This window comes from Chiloscyllium plagiosum, chromosome 3 (genome assembly GCF_004010195.1).
Source record: "Chiloscyllium plagiosum isolate BGI_BamShark_2017 chromosome 3, ASM401019v2, whole genome shotgun sequence".
Lineage (NCBI taxonomy): Eukaryota > Metazoa > Chordata > Chondrichthyes > Orectolobiformes > Hemiscylliidae > Chiloscyllium > Chiloscyllium plagiosum.
Genome location: NC_057712.1, coordinates 79,423,499 through 79,447,214, shown reverse-complemented (window position 1 = coordinate 79,447,214; position 23,716 = coordinate 79,423,499). Strand labels below are relative to the sequence as shown.

The 23,716-nt window shown below is 39.9% G+C and overlaps 2 protein-coding genes across 10 annotated transcripts in view; both read left to right on the top strand.

Moving 5' to 3' along the window:
- Positions 1 to 14,038, top strand: part of LOC122546224 (zinc finger containing ubiquitin peptidase 1) — a 54,177-nt gene extending 40,139 nt beyond the window's left edge. For 3 of the 5 annotated variants that reach the window (XM_043685027.1, XM_043685023.1, XM_043685033.1), the window contains exons 7-10: positions 1,052 to 1,217; positions 6,921 to 7,084; positions 10,973 to 11,187; positions 12,478 to 14,038. In XM_043685027.1, coding sequence (XP_043540962.1) covers positions 1,052 to 1,217; positions 6,921 to 7,084; positions 10,973 to 11,187; positions 12,478 to 12,525 — 593 coding nt within the window. In that variant the 3' untranslated portion in view covers positions 12,526 to 14,038. The remainder of the gene's footprint in view (positions 1 to 1,051; positions 1,218 to 6,920; positions 7,085 to 10,972; positions 11,188 to 12,477) is intronic. The other 2 variants (XM_043685016.1, XM_043685036.1) reach the window with 1 other exon arrangement.
- A 6,265-nt stretch (positions 14,039 to 20,303) lies between these two features.
- The window catches only part of LOC122546175 (amine sulfotransferase-like), a 120,593-nt gene continuing 117,180 nt past the window's right edge, over positions 20,304 to 23,716 (top strand). The window contains exon 1 of one of the 5 annotated variants that reach the window (XM_043685007.1): positions 20,304 to 20,695. Coding sequence is in view for 2 of the 5 variants with exons in the window: in XM_043684988.1 (XP_043540923.1) it covers positions 21,019 to 21,119 (101 nt within the window). In the remaining 3 variants the exon portion in view is untranslated. Of the gene's footprint in view, positions 20,696 to 20,815; positions 21,120 to 23,716 lie in introns of those variants that run through there. The other 4 variants (XM_043684993.1, XM_043684988.1, XM_043684981.1 and 1 more) reach the window with 4 other exon arrangements.

The following is a 23,716-nucleotide window of genomic DNA, read 5'->3' as shown; positions in this document are numbered from 1 at the left end:
GTACTGGGTGTATTTAGGAAAGTGGGGTTTTTCCTCTATTTCACTGAATTGGCAATTTAGGTCATGAACTCAAGTTCATAAAGGGAGTCTATATAACTAAAGAGAAAACAAGTTTTCAAGTAAGATTTTCTGTAGTACCTGCTGGATGTCATTTTCGGTTATTGACCTAATTCAATAGACCAGTGGAATGATGAAAGCCAGCTGCGGGCATCGCTGGCTAGAACAGCATTTATTGTCTATCCCTAATTTTAGGGTGGCATGTTGGTTCAGTGGTTAGCACTGCTGCCTCACAACACCAGGGTCCCAGGTTCGATTCCAATCTCTAGCGTCTGTCTGTGTGGATTTTGCATATTCTCCCCGTGTCTGCATGGGTTTCCTCCAGGTGCTCCGGTTTCCTTCCACTGTCCAAAGATGTGCAGGTTAGGTGAATTGGCCATGCTAAATTGCCCATAGTGCTAGGTGCATTAAACAGAGGCAAATGGGTCTGGGTGGGTTACTTTTCGGAGGGTTGGTGTGGACTGGTTGGGCCAAAGGGCCTGTTTCGCACTGTAGGCAATCTAATCTAATCTAATTGCCCTTGAAGGTTATGGTGAGTTTCCTTTTTGATCTGCTGAAGTGCACGTAGTGCAGATAGATTCACAATGCTGAAAGGCAGGTAATTCGACAGTGAAGGAATGTAGTTCCAAGTCAGGGTGGTGAGTGGCATAGATATAGGAACACCACAACCCGCAAGTGCTCATGTATTTGTTGTCTTTGACTTTTCAGATTATATGCTTTTGTGAGATGTTACTAAGGGAGTTTGCTGAGTTGGTGCACTGGAAGGCACATAATGCTGTTACTGTGCAATAGTGATGGAAGGAATAAATGTAGAAGGTGCGGGAGGAATCCAATGGGATGCTTTACCCAAGATTGTGTCAAGCTGCCTGAGTGTTGTTGGTGTCGCACTCATCTGGACAAATTTAATTTAGATTATGTTTACATCTTTCAATTTTTTTTTTTAAAGTTTCGATATAGAATTGTAAATATTTTCTATTTATTCTCTCTCCTTTAGGCATTGCAATCCCTTGCATTCCGAAAATCCAGTCTATGATAGAGGAAGCATGGAAGGATGGTTTTGATCCTCAAGGTGCTGCACATTTTAAAAATAAATTGCAGGGAACTCGAGCTTGGATTGGAGCAACGGAAATCTATTCTTTATTGACTTCCCTAAGAATAAAGTTAGTATAGGAGTTAAGAATACTTTGGACTGATTATAAATGTACCTCCTGATCTGATCATTGTTCTGGTAATTTTTAATTTCATTGCAAGAGTTAAACTGGCACTTGAATTCACTTGTCATGCTTAAAGGACTGAAATTGAAACTTGCTATTTGACAACACTGCAGTAAAGTTCGATGTAATGCCCAACTAAATTAATTATTGTAAAATTGGAGGAGATGATGATGGAGTAGTGATAGTGTTAATAGACTAGTAATTATTAGACTAGTAATTATTAGACTTGGCCTAGTGGTTTTATCGCTTGACTACTAATCCAGAGATCCAGATAATGTCCTGGGGATCAGGTTCAGGTACCACCATAGCGGATTGTCCTGAAAAACCCATCTGGTTCACTAAAGTCCTTTCGGCAAGGGAACTCACCTAGCTGGGTCTACGTGTGATTCCATACCCCACAATGCATACTGCACATAGCAATCTGGTTTATCCTTAACTTTGCACTGGGCAATTAGGGATGAGCAACAATAAACATCTTGTAAGTATTAAAATAACTAGGCTAAAGGGAACAGGTCCAAATTCCACCATGGTGGAATTTAAATTCAATTATTAATTCTGGAATTGAAACTAGTCTCCGTAATGGAAACTATAACATTATGGTCCATTGTCATACTTTTAAAATAAAAACATTTGATTCGTTAACATCCTTTCAGAAGGAACTCTGCCCTCCTTACCCAATGTGACCTACGTGTGACTCCAGATTCACAGTAATATGGCCGACTCTTAACTGATCTTTGAAGTGGTCTAGCAGTCATTCAGCTTCAGTGGCACTTTGGGATGGGCAACAAAAACTAACTTGTTGACCACGCTCACTCCATGAAAGAATAAAAAACATTATTTCAAATGCCCCATGATCAAAGTGTACTGTAGATCAAAACTGCTCAATAACCAATAGTCATAAAGCATGAAAACGGACCCTTTGGTCCAACCAGTCCATGCCAACCATAATGTCAAACTAAACTAGTTTCACTTGCTGCGCTTAGCCCATGCCCATTCAAATATTTCTTATTCATTGTCTTGGAAGTGTTGCAAGTGTACCTGCATCCACCACTTCCTCTGGAAATTAATTCGACACATGAACCACTCTGTGTAAAAAAAAACACAAATAAATTGCCCTCGTCTCTTTTAAATTTTTCTCCTATCATCTTAAAAATATACCCCATAATTTTGAAATCCCCCACCCTAGGGGAAGACACCTACCATTCAACTTATCTCTACACCTCATGATTTTATAAACCCCAATAAGGCCGCTTCTCAACCTCCTACCCTCCAATGAAAGAAGTCCCAGCCTATCCAGCCTCTCTTTAGAAATCAAACCCTCCATTCCTGGCAATATCCTGGTAAATCTTTTCTGAACCCTCTCCTGCTTAATACAATCCTTCCTATAATAGCGAGACCAGAACTGGACACACTAGTCCAGAAGAGACCTCACTACCATCCTGTACAACTTCAACATAACATCCCTATGCCTATACTCAAAAATCTGAGCAATGAGGGAGAGTGGTTATTAAAGTGGTCGTTAATTCAACTATTTGAGGACTAATATTTAAAATTGCTACAGACTAATGACATCACTGCTTTATATTGCAGAGTTGAAGCCTATTACATTCTTTTAAAAACTGCCAATGTTTCAAGATGGATTGTGATTCAGAAGTATTCCAGGCAAAGCTTTAACACAATTAATCTGCCATAATGATAGTATAGAACTCCAGTTAGGACTCAATTTTATTTAGATCTGACCCTTGCCTTTAGTGTTTGGGAGCTTGAGCTTGTAAGTCCTAAATGCTACACATGCAGTTTTTTAATGCTAAGTTAGATGCATTCTAAGTAGCTGCACATGGATTTCATAAAACATTTTGTGACCTGCAACCAGATCAGATACCACTGCTAATAAGTACCTGCAGCATGGCAGTTTGTGCAGCATTCTAGTTTGTAAGATTCTGACTAACGCGAATCTTTCTGTACATATCCGTATCCCCCAGTGTAAGTCATTGATTATATTTGTTAAAATATTAAAGGATTTCATTTGAATATTTCAACAGTCCAGTAATGATAAGTGTTTATATTTTGCTATCAATATTTTTACCACAAAGTCAGAAGTTAAACAGATGTTTTCCACCTCTCTACCTTTGTTCACCACACGTGGCACCTGAGATACCATCCACTGCGGCTTGAGAGAATTATGGAAAGCTGATGGTTTTCCAAAATTGGATATGAAATCAACTGTGTTACTGTCATTGAAATTGTGTGATAAAATAGATGAATGTTGATGTTGGAAACGTTAGCCTTTAATTTTCACATTGTTTTCTCATTAAGATTTATAGCAATTCATTTGCATTATGCTTTAAATGAAAAGTAAAGTTGGTTCTATTCTGTTTAATGTTCTGTCTGTTTAATGTTCTGTCTGAATCTTATCCAAGTGGAGCTGAATGATGTTTTTTCTTCCCCATTTTATCGACACTATCCTGATATGCCTAAATGATATTGGCAAATCAGACAGTTTTGAACTGTTCTCACTGAAACTTAAACAAATTCCTCAGAGCCAACAGAGAGTAAATCGAGCCTAAATCCCAGAAATGAAGTGCATAAACCTTTATCTACTTCCATAAAAGTTACTGATCATGTGTTTTTATAGCTCAAAATAATTTTAAATTGCGTATTGGTTTCAAAGTGCAAAACATAATGCAAAATTACAAGGCTAGAAGGAAGTTACATCATTAAATGTTTCATGAAATGTGAGTAAGTGATATGATAATGACCCATTGACTTAATAATTCTGGTAACAACATTGAAATGAAAAGTAAGAATAAGACAGTTGCTCTTTCATTGTTAACGTCAAGGTGTACTTTCATGTGTTATGAGAAAAGGTTGGACAAACTGGCTTGTTTTGTCTGGAGGTTTAGAAGAGTGAGGGATAACTTGTCCTGAACAATGTGAATTTTGAGGTGACATAATTAAGGGCAGCATTTTAAAACTTGAGGTTACCCTTTTAATTGAAATGAATTGTTTTTTTTGAAGTTTGTGAAACTCTAAAACTCTGTCAGGCTGTGGAGGTAGACTCGTTGGATATTTTTGAGGTGCGTGTAGATAAGACCATAAGACATAGGAGTGGAAGTAAGGCCATTCGGCCCATCGAGTCCACTCTGCCATTCAATCATGGCTGATGGGCATTTCAACTCCACTTACCCGCATTCTCCCCGTAGTCCTTAATTGCTTGTGACATCAAGAATTTATCAATCTCTGCCTTGAAGACATTTAGCGTCCCGGCCTCTACTGCACTCTGCGGCAATGAATTCCACAGGCTCACCACTCTCTGGCTGAAGAAATGTCTCCGCATTTCTGTTCTGAATTTACCCCCTCTAATTCTAAGGCTGTGTCCACGGGTCCTAGTCTCCTTGCCTAACGGAAACAATTTCCTAGCGTCCACCCTTTTTGGTTTTTTACAACAGGGAAATCAAAGATTATCAGAAGTAGATGGGCATGAAGAACTTAAACACAAATGGAGCAGTTATGATATTGAATGGTGGAAAAATGTTTGAGGAGCCAAGTGGCCTACGTCTGCTTCTATTTGATATATCTACAAATAATTCGGTTTGTCATTTAGAAATAAAAAAAGTGACGACAATACTAAGAGTACAGGAACAGTGCGACCTGGGAGTACTGTACAAAAAGAATTGAAGGTGATAAGCTTAAAAAGTCGTGTAAACAGTATCTATGGTTCTGGGCTTCTTAAATAGAGGTGTGGAGTACAGCAGCAAAGAGGTTATAGTAAATCTTTAGTTAAATTGAAGAACCTGGAATTATTCTCCTCTTTGAATAAGAGATTAGGAAAACTATGGTGATATGAAATGACAGGAATTTTATTACTTACAAACCGGAAGAAAATAATAATAAAATGCAAGATTAAACAGACAGCACACATATAGTGTTTAAAAGGATGGAGAAGTCTTGGAAGATTAAGAATAGGTAGTCCAAAAAAACAATCCTTAGGTGTGAAGTTTTAACGTGAAGGAACCTTTTTAAAATTGATGTCTTTTATCCTCTGCAATGGTGAAAATTGGAGGTATCCTTGAATTTATGGTGAATGGATATTTTGCCAATTTGCTTTTCACTAAGTGGTGTCTTTTGAGAGTGAGAGTGCGAGAGCGAGATCAATTGTTATGAATCTATTTTCTTTGTTATCTCTAAAGCTGTAGTCCAAGATACAGTTCACTGAATCTCAGGTAAGTTTGTCCCAATAATGTGAAACTTCCAGAAAAGTGTGGATGAAACCGAAGATAAAGATCTGAGTCTCTCAGCTTTTTTTTATATTTGTTCATTTTAGCTTAGACCGATTCTTGTTTATTGATGTTTTCATGAATTTGTTCAAGTGACCACTTCAGTTGTATTAAGTCGATTAAGTGTGGCTTTGTTTAAAAATGCTTTTTGTCCATGAAGGGTCTAACGTACTAAAGCCAGATGTTGGAAGTTGGAAATTGGAAATTGCTCGTGTTAGTTTTTATGGCAGTAACAGATTGTTAAAATTTTCATTAGCTTTGCTGGAAACTAAATGACCTTTTAAAAGTGTTCATGAGTATGGAGTTCTTTGATCACTTGCCTCTGTATAAAAGCCCAGGTTTAATCTATGATCTATTGTGACAGCTGTTTTCAGTTGGCTGATACAACGGACCTTACAATTCCGTGGGGTAGTTAGTTCTGATGATTATCAAACCGAAGGAACGTCTGTGGAGTGAGGGCGAGATTAAATATAACTCTATTGCTCCCTGGATCCATTCAGGCTGCTGCCATTCACTTCTAAACTCGATTTACAAACTTTGTTTCAAATTAGTTCATTAGATGTGGATGTTGCTGGATGGGCTGGTATTTATTGTCCATTCCTAGTTGCACTTGGGAAGGTGGTGGTGACTGCTTTGTTGAACCTCAAGTCCATTTGGTGTAAGTACACCCAAGTACTGTTTAGGATTGGACTTCTAGGATTTTGACCCAGTGATGTTGAAGGTCGGGTGATGCATTTCCATTACAAACATGAAAAATGCTGAGTAAATTTGTTTGCATTTGTGGAGAAGAAAACAGTTAACATTAAGTCCAGCTTGACACTTTTCTAGAAGATGCTGCCAGATCTGTTGAATTTCCTCAGTATTTTCTGTGTTAGTTTCAGATTTCCAGCATCCATTGTATTTTGTTTTCATTTGATGTATTTCCATGTCAAGACCCTGAGTGAGTTGGAAGAGAGCTTGCAAGTGGTGGTGTTCCCTCGTTTTTCTGGATGGTAGTGGTTGTATGTTTGGAAGATGCTGTAAAGCAGTCTAGGTGAATTTCTGCAGTGCAACTTGTAGATGGTATATTGCTGTGTATCAGTAGTCGAGGAAATGGATTTTTGTGTATGTGGTGCCAATCAACAAGATTACTTTGTCCAGGGTGCATGCTGTTGGTGTCCATTTTAAAAATGTTTCTCCTATGCTTGGAAGCATAGGTCATGTCCTGTCACAATGTCTAGCAGGAAGAGTAAAAGGAAATTTAAAGGAGAATTGCAAGAAAAAAAATCAAACTGTTGAAAATGGAGAGGATTATTTATGCTGCTGTAAAAATTAATACATTTAAGCATTTTCTCTGCAGTAGAATAATTTGAATATTCTGTTTGTATTTCAGATGTCAAATTGTTGATTTCCATCATCCAACTGGACCGTCCGACACACATCCTCGTTTATTTGAGTGGATGTGGCAGTTCTATTCTTCAGGCAGGGATGCAGGACTGTGGTTACAATCCAAAGTTATATGGACTAGCAAGCCACCAATCTATCTACAGCACCAGGGTAAAAAAGAACAGACATTTCTAGCATTTTTCAACCTTCAGTGATTTTCAGTTGATTACCATACTCTGATATTTTCAAGCCATCATTATCACCTATAAAATGATATATAATTGATGAGAAGGTGGGATGTCCACAGCAGTTTGTATGTATATATGTATTGGACTCTATTTAGGCATCACTGCGGTGCAAGTGTGCAGTGATACCAATTGCACTCTGCACTAGTAGTTGAGATCTTTGAGAGATCAAATGCACATTGCCTCTTCAGAAGGCTGAATTGATGCAGGAGATCCAATGTTGGATCTCTTCATCAAAGATGGCCTTTTTAAGAGAGATGGCTGTTAAAGTATGGGAAGTGCTCAGAATTCCTCCCTCTCCACTTATGGGGTTTGGACAGGACCTTTAACTGGCCTTGATGCGCTTTTAGTTTTGGCTACGTTTGAAAGCAATTTTTTTTTGTTTGTAGAAATGAGAGAGCATGTGCATTGCAAAGCTGGTGCAGATTGAACAACAGTCATGCTAACCATAAATCATATAGTTCTGTCAGCCAGCTTAAGTTTGGTATGGAGGTGATTGAGGTTAGAGTTTTTCACCTAGGCAATATTTAATAAACCAGAGTGCAGTTGAGCTTTAAGGTGACACATAAGCATGTTAGAGAAATTCCACCAGCAATGTCTCCACTGCATCCTCCAGATTCAATAGGAAGATGTTAGATCAAAAGCTAAATTCTGACTTGGTGCCAGGTGCATTTGCATTGAGGCAAAACTCCTGCAAAGCCAATTACGAGGAATTGGTCACTGTGCCAGGATGGCTGAAAAAGCATCTTTCCCAGCAGGTCCTGTCTTCTCAACTCCGGTGGACAGCATTCCAGGGCGGACAAATAATACACTAGAAAAATACTCTAAAGCTTTTCTGGAAATGTGTCAGCATTGACACTATCTGGTCAAAGGTCTGTAGGCCAACAATCTACCTGTTCAGCCAAATGAACACATGACAGAAACCTACATCCTGAGATGACAAAATGTTGCTCCTGCACCTGGACAATTTCCTTTTCAATCATGGGATATGGGTATCACCCTGCTAGCCTGCATTTATTGATCATCCATCATTGTCCTCCAGAAGGTAGGGACTTTCTTGAATTGCTACAGTCCCTGTGTTTGAGGCAAACACAAAATCCTGTTAGGAGGGGAATTCTAGTCGTTTGACCCTGCAACACTGAAAGAACAGTGATATAGTTCCACAGTGAGTGGCTCGGGGCTGGTGGTGATCCCATTTCTCTCCTGCCCATGTCTTTCTTCTTGAAAGTGGTCATGGATTTGGAAAGTGCTCTCGAAGGATCTCTGGTGAAGTTCTGCAGTTGATTGTATACACTGTACCTGTTGATTGTACACACTGCTGCTACTGTGTGCAAGTAGTGGAGAGAATGAATGTGGTGTCAATCAGAAGACCTGCTCTCATTCTGATGGTGTCAAGCTTATTGAGTCTTGTTGGAGCTGCACTCACCTAGGCAAGTGGGAAGTTTTCCATCGCATTTCTGACTTGAGCCTTGTAGATTGTGACAGGCTTTGGAGAGTCAGGAGGTGAATTACTCGTTGCAGTATTCCTAATCTCTGATCTGCTCTTGTAGCCAATGTATTTATATGGCTAGTCCAGTTAAGTTGTCAATGGTAAACCCCAGGATGTTGATACTTGGGGATTTTGTGATAGAATGTCAAGGGATGGTTGTTAGTTTGTCTCTCCATTGGAGATGGTCATTGCTCAGTATTTGTTACATGACATTTTTCAGTCTAAACCCGGATATTGTTCAGGTCTTGTGGCATTTGAACGCTGCGCCCATATCTGAACTATTAGTGAATGTATGTTCTATGTAGCTAACTAAATTTAAAGCTTTTGAATCAATAGGAGAAGATTGTGTCTTGCTTATATAGATCTTAATCTACTAAACACTTTCCAGTAGCATCAAATACAGATTGTTCAGTTTTTAATTATTATACGCAAAAATGTCCACATCCTGAAGACTCAAGTCAGGAGTGTGTTGGAAAACTCCCCATCTGCCGTCTAGAAAGAGAGCAGCCCTCTTTTTTTTTTTTTGACACCACATCCACTCCTTCCCACCACTGATGTACAGTAGCAGCAGTGTATACTATCAACAAGTGCACGACAGAACTTCACCAAAGATCCTTAGAGAGTACGTTCCAAATCCACAGCCATTTCCATCAAGAAAGACAAGCAGCAGATAAATGGGAACACCACTGGCTGTAAGTTGCTCTTGGTCCTATCTTGGAACTATATCACTTCCTTCAACATCACTGGGTGAAAGTCCTGGAATTCCCTTCCTAACAGCATTTTGGTGACCTCACTTGATGAAGGAGCAGTGTTCTGAAAGCTTTTGGTTTCAAATAAACCTATTGGACTATAACCTGACGTCTTGTGACTTATGACTTTGTCCACCCCAGTCCAATACTGGCACCTGCACATCATGCATAGATGTTGACTGTAATTTCTGAATGATTTACCACTTTTGCATACGCTTGACTTATTTCCCATTCAGTTTCTGATCAATTTCAATTGTTTATTCCTAATCTGACTTTTATCCAACATTGATTGTTAAGTGCATGTTACAGTACAAGCTTCCTCTCATCATTTCTAAGTTTGTTTCATGGCAAATGGGTAGTTTCCTTTACCAAGTCAATGATAAATAATGGAATGCCTATAAATTCATAAGTACCGTGCAGTGGCCAGCATTAGCAGCAAACCCATAACAATGGTACACAGTAAATTGTGTTTTAACCTGCATATTCTGAACCAGCACGCTCGATAAACTGGCAAGAAATCTATACCTCAAAGAATGCAAAGTTTACTGTATTAATTTGGTGAATTTAATAGTTTAATTTCTCTCAGTGTAAATATCTTGTTCCAAGAAATGGCCACACGAAGTATCAACAGTTGAGTCAATTTCTCCTCAAATACCACAATGCCCAAGCAGTCAGTTGAGGGTGTGAGTGAGAAGGCTCTCTGCCAATACATTTTATTTAAGGCAAAGTTGTGTTCTTTTTAAAAGTGTAACGTTGATGTGTACACTCCCTGCATTACGGTTCTATGACTTAGTGTGTGTTTTTACAGCAATGACATTGACCTCTTGATTGTCCAGAATATTTGATCAACTTGCACACTCCTGGTCTCATAGGTGCCGGTCAATAAAAGGTTTGCTGTATAATCGATGCAAAATCATTTGAGAGATTTTCTGCCTTCTGTAAAAGGCAAAAAGTGCTGTGCTGTCATACTAATGTGTACAGTTTGAACAAAGAAGAATGATAAACAAATAATGAGAACACAAAGTAGTACAGTATTTAAAAGCAATAGATAAATGCAGGTCTTTGCAGCTGCAGTTTGTTTTTAGAATTAATGTTTTTGCTAGCAAAACAGTTAGATAAGTTGACTTTCATAAACACTTACAGTGCAGTATTGCATGGGATGGTTAAACTTTCATTGATTTATTAGCCTTCAGTCACGCCCAACCCTTTTCCTGCCATCATAAGGCAATATTTTTAAAAGTCAAGATCCTAGCAGCTATTCATTTGGCAAGATTTGTATTGATATTGTATTAAGTCATAAATTATGAATAATTTGAAGCTCTTGTATGGAAAATATAAAGAAATGTTACAAATTAATCTGGCAATATGTAATGAAGCTGCTTTTATAAAAGTGGTGAAATAAGTAGCCAAGTGAACAAAAGCTTAAACAATTTTAACAATGTAAAATATTATTTTAAATTTGTTTGAATCTATTGCTGAAAGATTTTGTTTTTATTTTGTCATTAATCTGAATTGAATTGAATTAGCTTCATTGCTTTGAAATAGAATAACTTTTATAATTCTTTTGAAACTTCAGGTCACAGTCGAACCATTATAGGCATAGAAGAAAGGAAGAATGGAACGCTTTGCCTTTTGATTTTTGATCCTGGCAACCAAGAAATGCAGAAGCTTTTGCATCGTGATATTACTGCAGTCAATCTGAAAATGATTCGTAGGTTTATTGGAAATATGAAACATAAGCAGTATCAGATAGTGGCAGTGAATGGCTTTCTAACAGTGGAAGAGAAAAATGTAAGTGACTTATAAAAATGTGCATGTTCTTTCAAGTAAGTCCATTCTTGTTGTTAATGTATACTCCAGTCTCCAACCATGTCCCTGAGGTTTCAATTAATGTGCAACTTTCATTCTGTGCCCCACTCCTGTTGCTCGCGCGCGCACACACACATGCACATATATATATGCAGACACACTGCCACGCCTGTGACTCCTTTCCAGATCTCATGGAGCTCAACTTAAGCACAGTAAACAATATATTATACTTTCATTAGTTTAGTAATTTTTGACATGGTCATGAAGGAGCAGGTACTGCTGTTGGAGGTGTCGCCATTGAATGAAGTACCATACCGAGGTCTGTCTGCCTACAGATGAGTATGAAAGATCTCATGTTGAGTTTAATGAGATGGAAATTAGCTGTTGTATTTCATACAGGAGCTACCCTGTGTGTCATGAAGATGCTATATAAATCCAAGTCCTTTTGGGCTTTTCAAAATTTGAATTCATCTTGGATTTGAGAAGGATATTAAAATTAGATTAGCTTCCCTACAGTGTGGAAACCGACCCTTCGACCCAACAAATCTACACCAACCCTCCGCAGAGTAACCCACCTTGACCCATTTCCCTCTGACTAATGCACCTAACACTAAGGGCAATTTAGCATGACCAATTCATCTAACCTGCACATCTTTGGACTGTGGGAGGAAACTGGAGCACCCAGAGGAAACCCACGCAGACCCAGGGAGAATGTGAAAACTGCACACAGACATTGACCCAAAGCAGAAATTGAACCTGGGTCCCTGATGCTGCGAGGCAACAGTGCTAACCACTGAGCCACCGTGACGCCCCAAATATTGGTGATCTGCTTAGGTCTGGAAAAAAAAGGGGCTTCTGAAATATGTGGCAAAGTGTGCCAGCAAATTCTGCAATTATTTGTGTTGTTTGCACCCTCCTATGAGTTGTCTTCTTGAAGTTACTACACTTCCACTTGCTTGAACTAAACAGTTTTTCTGAATTGCTATTCCCTTCTCTACATTGATTTTTTTTGTTACAAATTACTTGCTTCAACAACTGACCTGTTTGGATTTTAACCTTTTTAATTTCAATATGAGCTTGAAAAGAAAAAAAAAACTTAAAATCTGGGAACCTTTTCGTTTTGTAGTCATGTGTTCAGTGATTTTAAAGAAAATTATAATCTGAGACAATTCAAAATATGACATTGCTTTCAGATTTTAATAACTGGGGGACCTGTTTTAAAACATCGATCTGAACTGTATACCACTAATTAATAGTACTGTTTTCTTTCAGGCTTGTAAGCATGCATCTGCAGTGTTGACAGCAGAAAAGATACCATAATGGTAATTCGTATTTGGATTCACCAGGCAAGATGAGAAATTTTCGTTGTGGGTCATTTGCTGATCTTGGAATTACATAAATGATGTTTAACATGAGACCTTAGATATTTTAACTTGGCATTAATACCTCACTGTGCTAGTTCTTAAATGTGACAGGCCAAGTCATGATCGTTAAAGTGCATCGCAAATCTCTGTAACAAGTTATGTTTCTTAATGAACACAATTCTGCATTTTTGAGAGTTTGACTACAGGTCAAATATTCATTTTGTTACTGACCTAATGTTTGCCCTGTGTCATTCTCTGCTGGAAGTGGTAGCAGGACCGGTGCTCCTTTTGTGCATATATAAGCAGCATGTTAAACTGCAGAACATTGGAGCCTGTAATAATTATGGTTAGCATTAACCACTTATGAATACTTCAGGTTAACTTGTATATGTTTTATATTTTTTCTACATACATTGCACATTATCACAAAGAGATAAAATTGAAAATATATTCCAAGAGCCGGAAAGTTATTTAATATTTTAGGTTTTCATTTTATTTGTGTAACAAAAATAAAATTTGCCTGATTTACAATTTTATGTTTGGATTTATATTGTCTTGACTATACAATGACCATACAGTTTAAAGACTTGACTTTTTAACATAGACACGCACATTGAGATTTCTTCCCAATGGCTGGTGAAACCTGGATTTTGCAATCTTGTCCTTGTTTCTAACAGATGTAATTTTTGCCAGGAGGAGGGAGGTGTCAGGGTGTGATTCATGCATGAGGGAGATTTGAACTTAGTGCTGAGTTCAATCAGATTTCATTTTGATTGTAGCAGGGCCTTTAATTGACTGTGTGGAAGTCATGAACTTGTGTAACAGGTACAATATATCTAACAGTTTTGACATGATATAATTTAAATCCATAGCCCTTCAAAAAGTGAAGATAAAATGGGAAGTTCATGCTGTTGAGAGTTTTAAATAAAAGCTTTCAATTGCTGTCAATAGCTGCATATTGATATTTCTCGCTCTCTATGAATACTTAAACATACTGTTTTGTAATTAGTATCACAGCAGGAGAGATGTTTTGTTTTTATAAGAAATTTAATGCTGTGAAATTTGAGAGGTTTGAATAGGTTTTCATGAATAGAAGTTTTATTTAATCTAGTGAAGCTGTATACATTTTGTGAATTTTATTTTATTTCAACTGAACATGATTCCTGAGGCTTACAGATGTTGAATATGGGTGGATTAGCATAAGTTGAACAGGGCTGTAGAATGACGAGAGTGAGGGCTGGGTGTGTAAAATGTAACTAAACAACTAGACAACATCTTAAAGAATTTTTAAACAGCGAGTCAACTTTGGCTTCTGAGCTACCACCTCAGTGGTGATCTTGACTCCTTTCTATAGTAGAACCACCCCACCTGCCCTAATCATAAACCTGTCCAGTCCAGCAATCTGCACCATGCTTTGTGACCCAGGTCTCACCTGCATCTGTACTATGTTTTCTGTTGGTGTCCTTTAATATTGAAATCGTAGCCATCGACTGTTCAGGCAGATTTCTTGACTTTTCCTCATTTTTTTTCTTTATTGAAATAAAGTTGTTTCTTTCATTTTGTACAATTTTACTTGTTCATTTTTCTTTTAATTCTTTCACAGTATGTTCATATCACAAACTAGGGAAATGTGTATTGTCCATCTTAATTATACTTGTAAAAGTGATGTTGAACTACTTTCTTGTACCACTGCAGAGTGTAAGTAGGTACACACATGATGCTGTTTGGGAGAGAGTTTTAAGGTTTTTACTCAGTGACAATAGGACTCTGCAATCGAGTACAAGTCAGGAAAGTAATTGGCTTGATGTAGAACTTGCAAGTGATGGTGCCCCTATGTATCAGCTGCCCTTGTTCCTCTAGATGGTTGAGTTCATTGGTTTAGAAGGTACGGTCTGAGATGCTTTAGGAAGTTGTTACAGTATACATTACTTCTATTGTGTTATTGTTGGAAGTAATGAATGTTGAAAGCGGTAGATTTGGTGCCAGTGAAATGGGCTGCTTTGTTCTGGATGGTGTCAAGCTTCTTGTGTTAATGACACTCCAGCAACACTTAAAGGATTGTAACACATTCCTGACTTGTGCCTTGTAAATGGTGGAAAATTGGCTACAAATCCTTTTTTTTTGTTTGTCTATTAACTGCAGAATTAAAAGTCAATGTAGCTGGTAAAAATGCCTGCCATTTCAATTTTAAGATGTTTGCGCCAAGGTCAGGAATGATCTTTGCAGCTATTTTAAAATCTTGACAATTTGATTCATGTTTCAGTTAAGAGCACAGGACTCAAATGAACAATTTTTGAATGCCCAGTGCATCACTTAAGCTCACAGCATAGCATGATGCTAAAGCATCACTAATGATATTTAGGGTGATCACACCAAAGGTACAGGTAAGTTGCTTTATTATTTCAGGCTCATGTTAAGTTTATTTTACATTCATTTAGAGTTTTTCATCAGTTCAGAAAGATCTCTTTGTCTGAAGTGAACAAAATGTTGCATTATTTGGCAGTGATGTTTGACAACAGCCATGGATAATCTGATAGGTTTACCTTGGGGTTGGAGGATGAGTGGGAAATGCAAAATTCCAGAGATTGGGAGCAGCTGTCAGTAAAGGCAGGAAGCAGGTGTTTCGTAGGAGATTATAATCTGAATGCCGACAGCAACCCTCAGGTACAGTCACTTTTGGCCTGTGAACTCTGCTGCTTAGCGTTAAAGACACTTCATATAGAAATAAAAATACCCAGTTGAATGAATTGCAGGAGGTCATCAAATTACATCAACCAATCATTAATTTCAAATCTAATAAGAGTATTTACATTAACCAATGTTTTTAGTGATTTACAAAGAAAGATAACAGTATTGGTCTAAGTTAAAAATCACACAACACCCCCAGGTTATAGTCCTACAGGTTTAATTGGAAGCACACTAGCTTTCGGAGCGACGCTCCTTCATCAGGTGGTAGTGGAGGACTCAATTCTAACACACAGAATTTATAGCAAAAATTTACAGTGTGATGTAACTGAAATTATACATTGAAAAATTGATTGTTAAGCCTTTCATCTGTGTGATAGTTTCACTTCTTTCATGTGTAAATCACAAAACGGGGTATTGGGCTAATGGTCGGATACTTGGTGGTGTGGATGAGCAGAGGGATCTTGGTGTCCATGTACACAGATCTCTGAAAGTTGTCACCCAGGTAAATAGTACGGTGAAGAAGGCATATGACGTACTGGCTTTTATTGGTAGAGGAATTGAGTTCCGGAGTCCTGAGGTCACGTTGCAGTTGTATAAGACTCTGGTGCGGCCGCATCTGGAATATTGTGTGCAGTTTTGGTCGCCATACTAAAGGAAGGATGTGGAGGCACTGGAACAGGTGCAGAGGAGGTTTACCAGGATGTTGCCAGGGTTGGAGGATTTGAGCTACAGGGAGGGTAGATTCTTTACTCAGCGAGTCATGAGTTCATGGAATGCCCTGCCAATAGCAGTGGTGGACTCTCCCTCTTTATGGGCATTTAAACGGGCATTGGATAGGCATATGGAGGATAGTGGGCTAGTGTAGGTTAGGTGGGCTTGGATCGGCGCAACATCAAGGGCGCTGTATTTTTCTATGTTCTAAACCTTTTTTTCAAAAAAGGTGTATTCTCGGGTTAGCTGTTAACAATGGTGATAGCTAGACAATATGTTGAAAGTGTTGGCCCCCTGTGTTCTCTGTCTATGCCATGATGTTTAGATTGATTCTAATCTAAAGTGAGATAACGGAGTTTTACATAAATTCATGCAGTTTTTGAGCAAAGTACAATGTAACCCTGCAAGTACAAATTCACCCCACAAAATATATGTGTGCATGTGGGTCTTTGTCAGTCTGTCTGTGTCTGTCTGTCTGGGTTGGGGGTTGTGAGTGTGAGAAAGTGTGTGTGGTGAGTGCAGAGTGTCTTAAGTCTGTGAGAGGGTACATGTGGGAGTGTGTGTGTGTGTGTATGTGTGTAGTGCAATGGTGATCACCTATAATGTGATATGAACCCAAGGTCCCGGTTGAGGCCCTCCCTATGGGTACCAAACTTAGCTATCAGCCTCTGCTCGGCCACTTTTCTCTGCTGCCTGTCCCGAAGTCCACCTTGGAGGATGGTCACCCGAAAGTCCGAGACTGAAAGTCCTGGACCACTGAAGTGTTCCCCAACTGGGAGGGAACCCTCCTGTCTGTTGATTGTTGTGCGGTGCCCATTCATCTGTTGTCGTAGCCTTTGCTCAGTTTCCCAAAGTACCATGTCTCCGGACATCCTTGCCTGCACGTATAAGATAGACAACGTTGGTTGAGTCACATGAGTACCTGCCATGTACAAGGTGGGAGGTGTCCCCATGTGTAATGGTGGTATCTATGTCCACACTCTGACATGCAGGGCCATATAACCCTGTCACGGTAGGCGCTGCAAGACGTGTATCGGAGGCATGGTACATTGGGAAAACCGAGCAAAGGCTACGACAACAGATGAATGGGCACCGCACAACAATCAACAGACAGGAGAGTTCCCTCCCAGTTGGGGAATACTTCAGTGCTCCAGGACATTCAGCCTCGGAACTTCGGGTGACCATCCTCCAAGGTGGACTTTGGGACAGGCAGCAGAGAAAAGTGGCCGAGCAGAGGCTGATAGCTAAGTTTGGTACCCATAGGGAGGGCCTCAACCGGGACCTTGGGTTAGATTAGAATCAATCTAAACATCATGGCATAGACAGAGAACACAGGGGGCCAATACCTTCAACATATTATCTAGCTATCACCATTGTTAACAGCTAACCCGAGAATACAACCTTTTTTAATAAAAAAAGTTTTGTGATTTACACATGAAAGAAGTGAAACTATCACTGTATTCTAACAGATGAAAGACTTAACAGACAATCAATTTTTCAATGTATGATTTCAGTTACATCGCACTGTAAATTTTTGCTATAAATTCTGTGTTAGGATTGAGCCCTCCACTACCACCTGATGAAGGAGCGTCGCTCCGAAAGCTAGTGTGCTTCCAATTAAACCTGTAGGACTATAACTTGGTGTGATTTATAACTTTGTACACCCCAGTCCAACACCTGCATCTCCAAATCATCAGTATTGATCTATTCCTCCTCCTGGTTAAAGTGGGCACTCCACTGGTCATAGGCCTCCAGTCTGAAAAGCAACCCTCCACCACCACCCTCTGTCTTCAACCTTTGAGCCAGTTCAATATCCAAATGGCGAGTTCTCCCTGTATTCCATGGGATTTAACCTTGCTAATCAGTTTCCCATGGGGAACCTTGTCGAAAGCTTTACTGAAGTCCATATAGATCACGTCCACCGCTCTGCTCTCATCAATCCTCCTCATTACCTCTTCAAAAACCTCAGCCAAGTTAGTGAGACATCATTTCCCACGCATTAAGCCATGTTGACTATCCCTATCCTTGCCTATCCAAATACATATAAATCTTGTCCATCAGGATTCCCTCCAACAACTTGCCCACCACCGATGTCAGTCTCAGCAGTTGATAGTTTCCTGGCTTTTCATTATCGCTTTTCTTAAACAGTGACACCATATTAGCCAACCCCCAGTCTTCCGGCACCTCACTTGTGACTAGCAATGATCCAAATATCTCAGCAGGGGGCTCAGCAACCACTTCCCTAGCTTCCTAACGTTCTAGGGTACACCTGATCAGGTTCTGGGGATTTATCCACTTTTGTGTTTCAAGACATCCAGCACCACTTCCCCTGTAATATGGACTATTTTCAAGATGTCACCATCTACTTCCCCACGTTCTATATCTTCCGTGTCCTTCTCCACAGTAAATCCTATTGCAAAATACTCATTTAGTATCTTCCTCATCTCCTGCAACTCCACACATAGGCTGCCTTGCTCAACTTTGAGGGGTCCTATTCTCTCCCTAGTTACCCTTTTGTCCTTAATGTATTTATAAAATCCCTTTGGATTCTCCTTAACCCTATTTGCCAAAGCTATTTCATGTCTTCTTCTTATCCTCCTGATTTCCCTCTTAAGTATACTCATACTGCCTTTATACTCTTCTAAAGATTCACTTGATCTCTGCTGTCTATACCTATGTTTACTACTTTTCCTTAACTCAAACCTAAATTTCTCTAGTCTTCCAGCATTCCCTACATCTACCTGCCTTGCTTTTCACACCAACAAGAATATACTGTCTCTGGGCCCTCGTTATCTCATTTTTGAAGGTTTCCCAATTTCCAGCCATCCCTTTTACCTGCAAACATCTGTCTGCAATCGACTTTTGAAAGTTCATGCCTAACACCAGCAAAATTAGCTTTCCTCCAATTTAGAACTTCAACTTTTAGATCCAGTCTATCCTTTTCCATCGCTATTTTAAAACTAATAGAATTATGGCCATTGGGCCCAAAGTGCTCCCCACTTACACCTCGGTGACTTCCCCTACCTTATTTCGCAAGAGTAGTTCAAGTTTTGCACCTCTCGTTGGTACATCCATATACTGAATCAGACTTTTTTTTGTTAAATGTGTATCGGGAAAATTAAAATACCCTACCATTACCACCCTATTATTCTTACAGATAAGTGAGATCTCCTTACAAATTTGTTTCTCAATTTCCTGCTGACTTTTGGAGGGTCTATAATACAATTCCAATAAGGTGATCATCCCTTTCTTATTTCTCATTTTCACCCAAATAACTTTTTCCTGGTATACTCCCAGGAAAACCCTTTCTGGCTTACCCCCTCCCCACCCCACCACCACCACCACCATTTTCTATCCTTCCAAAGCATTTATATTCTGGAACATTAAGCTGCCAGTCCTATCCATCGCTGACCCATGTCTCTGTATTGACCATGATATCCCAGTCCTATGTCCCTCAGTTCATCTGCCTTCCCTGTTAGGCCCCTTGCATTGAAATGAATGCAGTTTTCTGGAGAATTGCCAGGCCCAGTTTCATAAACACTTGGACTGTAGCCAATGAGCTCTTTTGAGCTGCACAACTGTAGTTCATATACTAACACACAAGTTGAGCACTGATGAAATCAAAACACTTTTGATTCATGTTTGTCGCAATCCTGAACTTAGCACATTCAACTAAATCAATAGACATGTACTTAGAGTCATAATCATACAGGATGGAAATGGACCCTTCTATCTAACTAGTCCATGCTGACCCTGAAACCAAACTAAGGTGAATGGCAGATGTCTTTTACTTCTGTGCTTCTCTTTTTTCTGTGCTGTATGACTGTAATTCATAACACCCAATTGATATACATTTTTCTAATGGGGATAGGTAGGTAATGCCATGGAAACCTGCCAATGTCCACAATATTAACGACAGTTAAACAAAATAAATAGTTATCAGCACAACCTTAAACCCGGTATTCTGACAGCATGTCCCCTGGACTGGATTAGTTGAAAATGACAGGATGTGACACCAGACCCCTTTGAGAGCCGAAAGGAATCCGTTTACTAACTGCAAATGATATCAACAACTTGAAAACTGGACAATGGTGTTTTGGAGGTAACAATAAAACGAGGAAGTCTGTGTTTGTTGTCGGTTGGGTCTTGAAACAAAACAGTATTTTGCCATAACTGGAATGACAAAATAATAAAATCAATGCTTGGCGTGTGTGTAAGGTAACCGAGTCCACCGTTTCCACTATGTGACCTTTCACCGGATCTGAAAGACGTTTCAGACAATTTCCAGCCCCTGCAATTGGGGAGTTGCAGTGAGAACCTCGCCCGATAGAAAGGACAAGCGCATATACTGGGAAACACTCTCCAATATCAGTCAGCATATGTAGCTAAAGGTGAACCTGTTGCACTTTGATATGTAATGCGTGGGAAGGAACGGCTGGCAACAGATCTCTAAGTAGCTGAGGTAAAGCAGCAATAAATCTGATTGACAGCGCCGCTGAAGTGCCATCATAAACAGGTGGTCAGCCCACATTCTCGGTTATGACCAGTCTTTCCTCTTGAGTTCTATCTCAGTCCGAACTGATTGGGGACGGCGCTGCATTTATTCTTCATTTTTAGAAAGCTGCCTTTCACAGTGAAGAAAGCTGTTAGGAATTCTTTATTAAACAGTGTCATCACAAGTTTGAGAATAGCGTCTGTTTACGGGACGGGGACGGACACAATACGAGGTATGTTTGAAAATCTTTTCGTTCTTAATTTACAAAGAGACAGAAGTACAAAACATACGGGCCAGGTTGGGGTCACGTGGACAGGTCAAAGACTGAAAAAAGTTATTTCACAACCTGAACCCTCTCATTCCAGTCTCCAGGAGAACCTGGAGCTCGGAGTCGAGAGTGTGGCGCTGGAAAATCACGGCAGGTGCAAGAGAATCGACGTTTCGGCCTTTCTCCAGGAATTATGCATGAAATGTCGACTCTCCTGCTCGGATGCTGCCTGACCTGCTGCGCTTTTCCAGCACCACACTCATTCCAGCTTTCAGCCAAGGCTGGAAATGCTGTGGGCAGTTTCTCAGCTTTGGAAATTTCCCGATAATGATGAGGATCCAAGTTATCCAGCCTTTCTACCTGAGCTGCTGTCGGCTGGGCGTCCAAGGTATGCAGAAACGCGGCAACTTCGTTCGGAGGGAATTAGATGGACAGGTCAATGTTCGAGAACGGGTGTTCTCTCACTGCCACCCCGCGCCCCCCTCCCCAAAACCTCCGAGTCCATCACTAGCTTGAGTTCTCCCTCTTCCCCGCCTGGCAGCATTACCTGATACCTCTCACCCTCCTCTCCACCCACCAGCCAAGCTTCCTCGTAGGATCCACTCTCCTTTGCCCACCCTCCGACTCTCCTCCTCAGGCGGTCTGCTATGACAGCATTCCCTGTGAGGGATCAAGGATTTATTCTTCGTGAGGAACTTTTAAAGTAATTAATATTGGAAAAGAGAAAGTCATGGACAGACTAATGAGACTAAAAAGATAACTAATCTGCTGCGCCTTGTGGCCTACACCCAAGAGTGTTAAACGACAGGGCTGCAAAGGTAGTGCATACATTGGCTTGGATCTTGTAGAATGATGTCACTGATATGCTTCTCCACCCAGTTGGTGGCCTGGCCTGTTAGTCAGGTTGCACTGGGTCTGGGGGACTGATCACTGAGCCACTATTAAAACTCCACTGTATTTGGGACTCCAAAATTACAGGCACTTTACCATTTAGTGACTGATCTACTCCGTGCCTGGGAAGTCACTGGAATAAATTACAAGGTCTGTGGAGAATTGGAAGAATATGATATTTCAGAAGAATCAATGTGTCTTTCTGCAAGTGAAATTGTATGCGCTCAATTTGTTTCAGTTTTTAAGGCTGGAATTAGTCGTATGGATAAAGGGGAACCAATGGATATTTGGATTTTCAAAAGGCATTCAATAACGCAGTGCACTACAGCTTGTTACGTAACGTTTATTGGATTGTAACATATTTGCATAGACCAGATTATTTAACCAACAGAGGGAAATTAGTCAGAAGTCACATATAATCCAACAGATTTATTTAAATTCACAAGATTTTGGAGCGCTGCCACTTGTCAGGACTTCGGTCCCAGTCCAACACCGGCATCTCCACATCAGAAGGAAACTAGAACAATACTCCAAAGATACATTAATTTATACAAATGTCATTACTGCTAGTTCTGAATGAAGGTACCTTAAAAGAAACAAAATGACAATTAGATAAAATTTCAGTTTAACATCCATAATAAAGAGTTTGCATTTATGCGGTGTAACAATGGGTTATTTTAAGGATAGCAGGCTGTAGTTGTGTTTTGCAAGGAACATTGCTTGCTTCTTAGGTCTTTATAATTTGTATCAATGATTAAGAAGACGGGTTGATACCCACATTTGCTGATAATGCCAGTTTCAGTGACAAAGTTCTAAACTCAGCATATCTGGCATTCCCTCATTACAGAGACAACTAGTGTTGGTTTAACCGGAGGTTCATCACTCCTCCGGCAAGGTTGAGAAGTTAGGACCTTCATGGAAACCTTAACCGGTACAGAAATTGAATCCATGCTCTTGGCTTCACTTTGCATTACAAACCAGCTGTCCAGCTTTGATCCATCATCAGGGCTGTTGCAAAAGAGTGAGATTTAGCAGAAATTACCTACCCTGTATACGGCTATACCTTTAAACACTGTGCATAGGATTGTCTTACCTGAGGTAATAGAAGAAAGGAAATACAGAGGACATGCAGCACAGGCTTACTTGATTAATAATTGGGATGAGAAGGTTGTCGTGTAGTGTCCCTAACTCTGGACTCATAGGCCCAAGGTCAAGTCCCAACTACTCTAGGGGTGATAAAAAAGAACACAGGTTGTTGTATGATCAACAGTTGAGTAGAACAGGCCTACATTCTCTGAAGTTTACCAGAATAATGGGTGATCTCATGGATGCAGTTACATTTTTAGAAGATAGCTTGACAAGGTAGATGCTGGAAAACTCTTTCCTCCGGCTAAAGTGTCTAAAATGCTAGGGTCCTGTTGTCTCAAGATAAATAACCATATGTTGAGGACTCAGATGGAAAGAAAGTTCTTCAATCTGAAGGTTGTGAACCTTTGGAATTTTCTAACAAGAAATTTGTGGATGTTCAGTCATTGAATACTTTCAAAATAGATATTTAGGCAGTAAGTGAATTAAAGGATTTTTGTCTCATAATGCACGCGTCAAGCTATGATCTTAATGAATGGCAGAAAACCTTTGATTGCTGGTCTGCCTAAACTTATTTATTGATATCAGTCCCAAGTGAATCTTGAGATTTTCTGAATGATGTACTTTTTTTATGCTGTGGTTCTGTTCGCCGAGCTGGAAGTTTTTGTTGCAAACGTTTCGTCCCCTGGCTAGGCGACATCATCAGTGTTTGGGAGCCTCCTGCGAAGCGCTTCTTTGATGTTTCCTCCGGTGTTTATACTGGTCTGTCCCTGCCGCTTCCGGTTGTCAGTTTCAGCTGTCCGCTGTAGTGGTTGGTATATTGGGTCCAGGTTGATGTGTTTGTTGATGGAGTTTGTGGATGAATGCCATGCCTCTAGGAATTCCCTGGCTGTTCTCTGTCTGGCTTGCCCTATGATAGTAGTGATACATCAGGAGCATCTCGGAACTGACAGCCAGACTACTGCGACCCCTAGGACTCATAACGGCACACAAACCAACAGCCACACT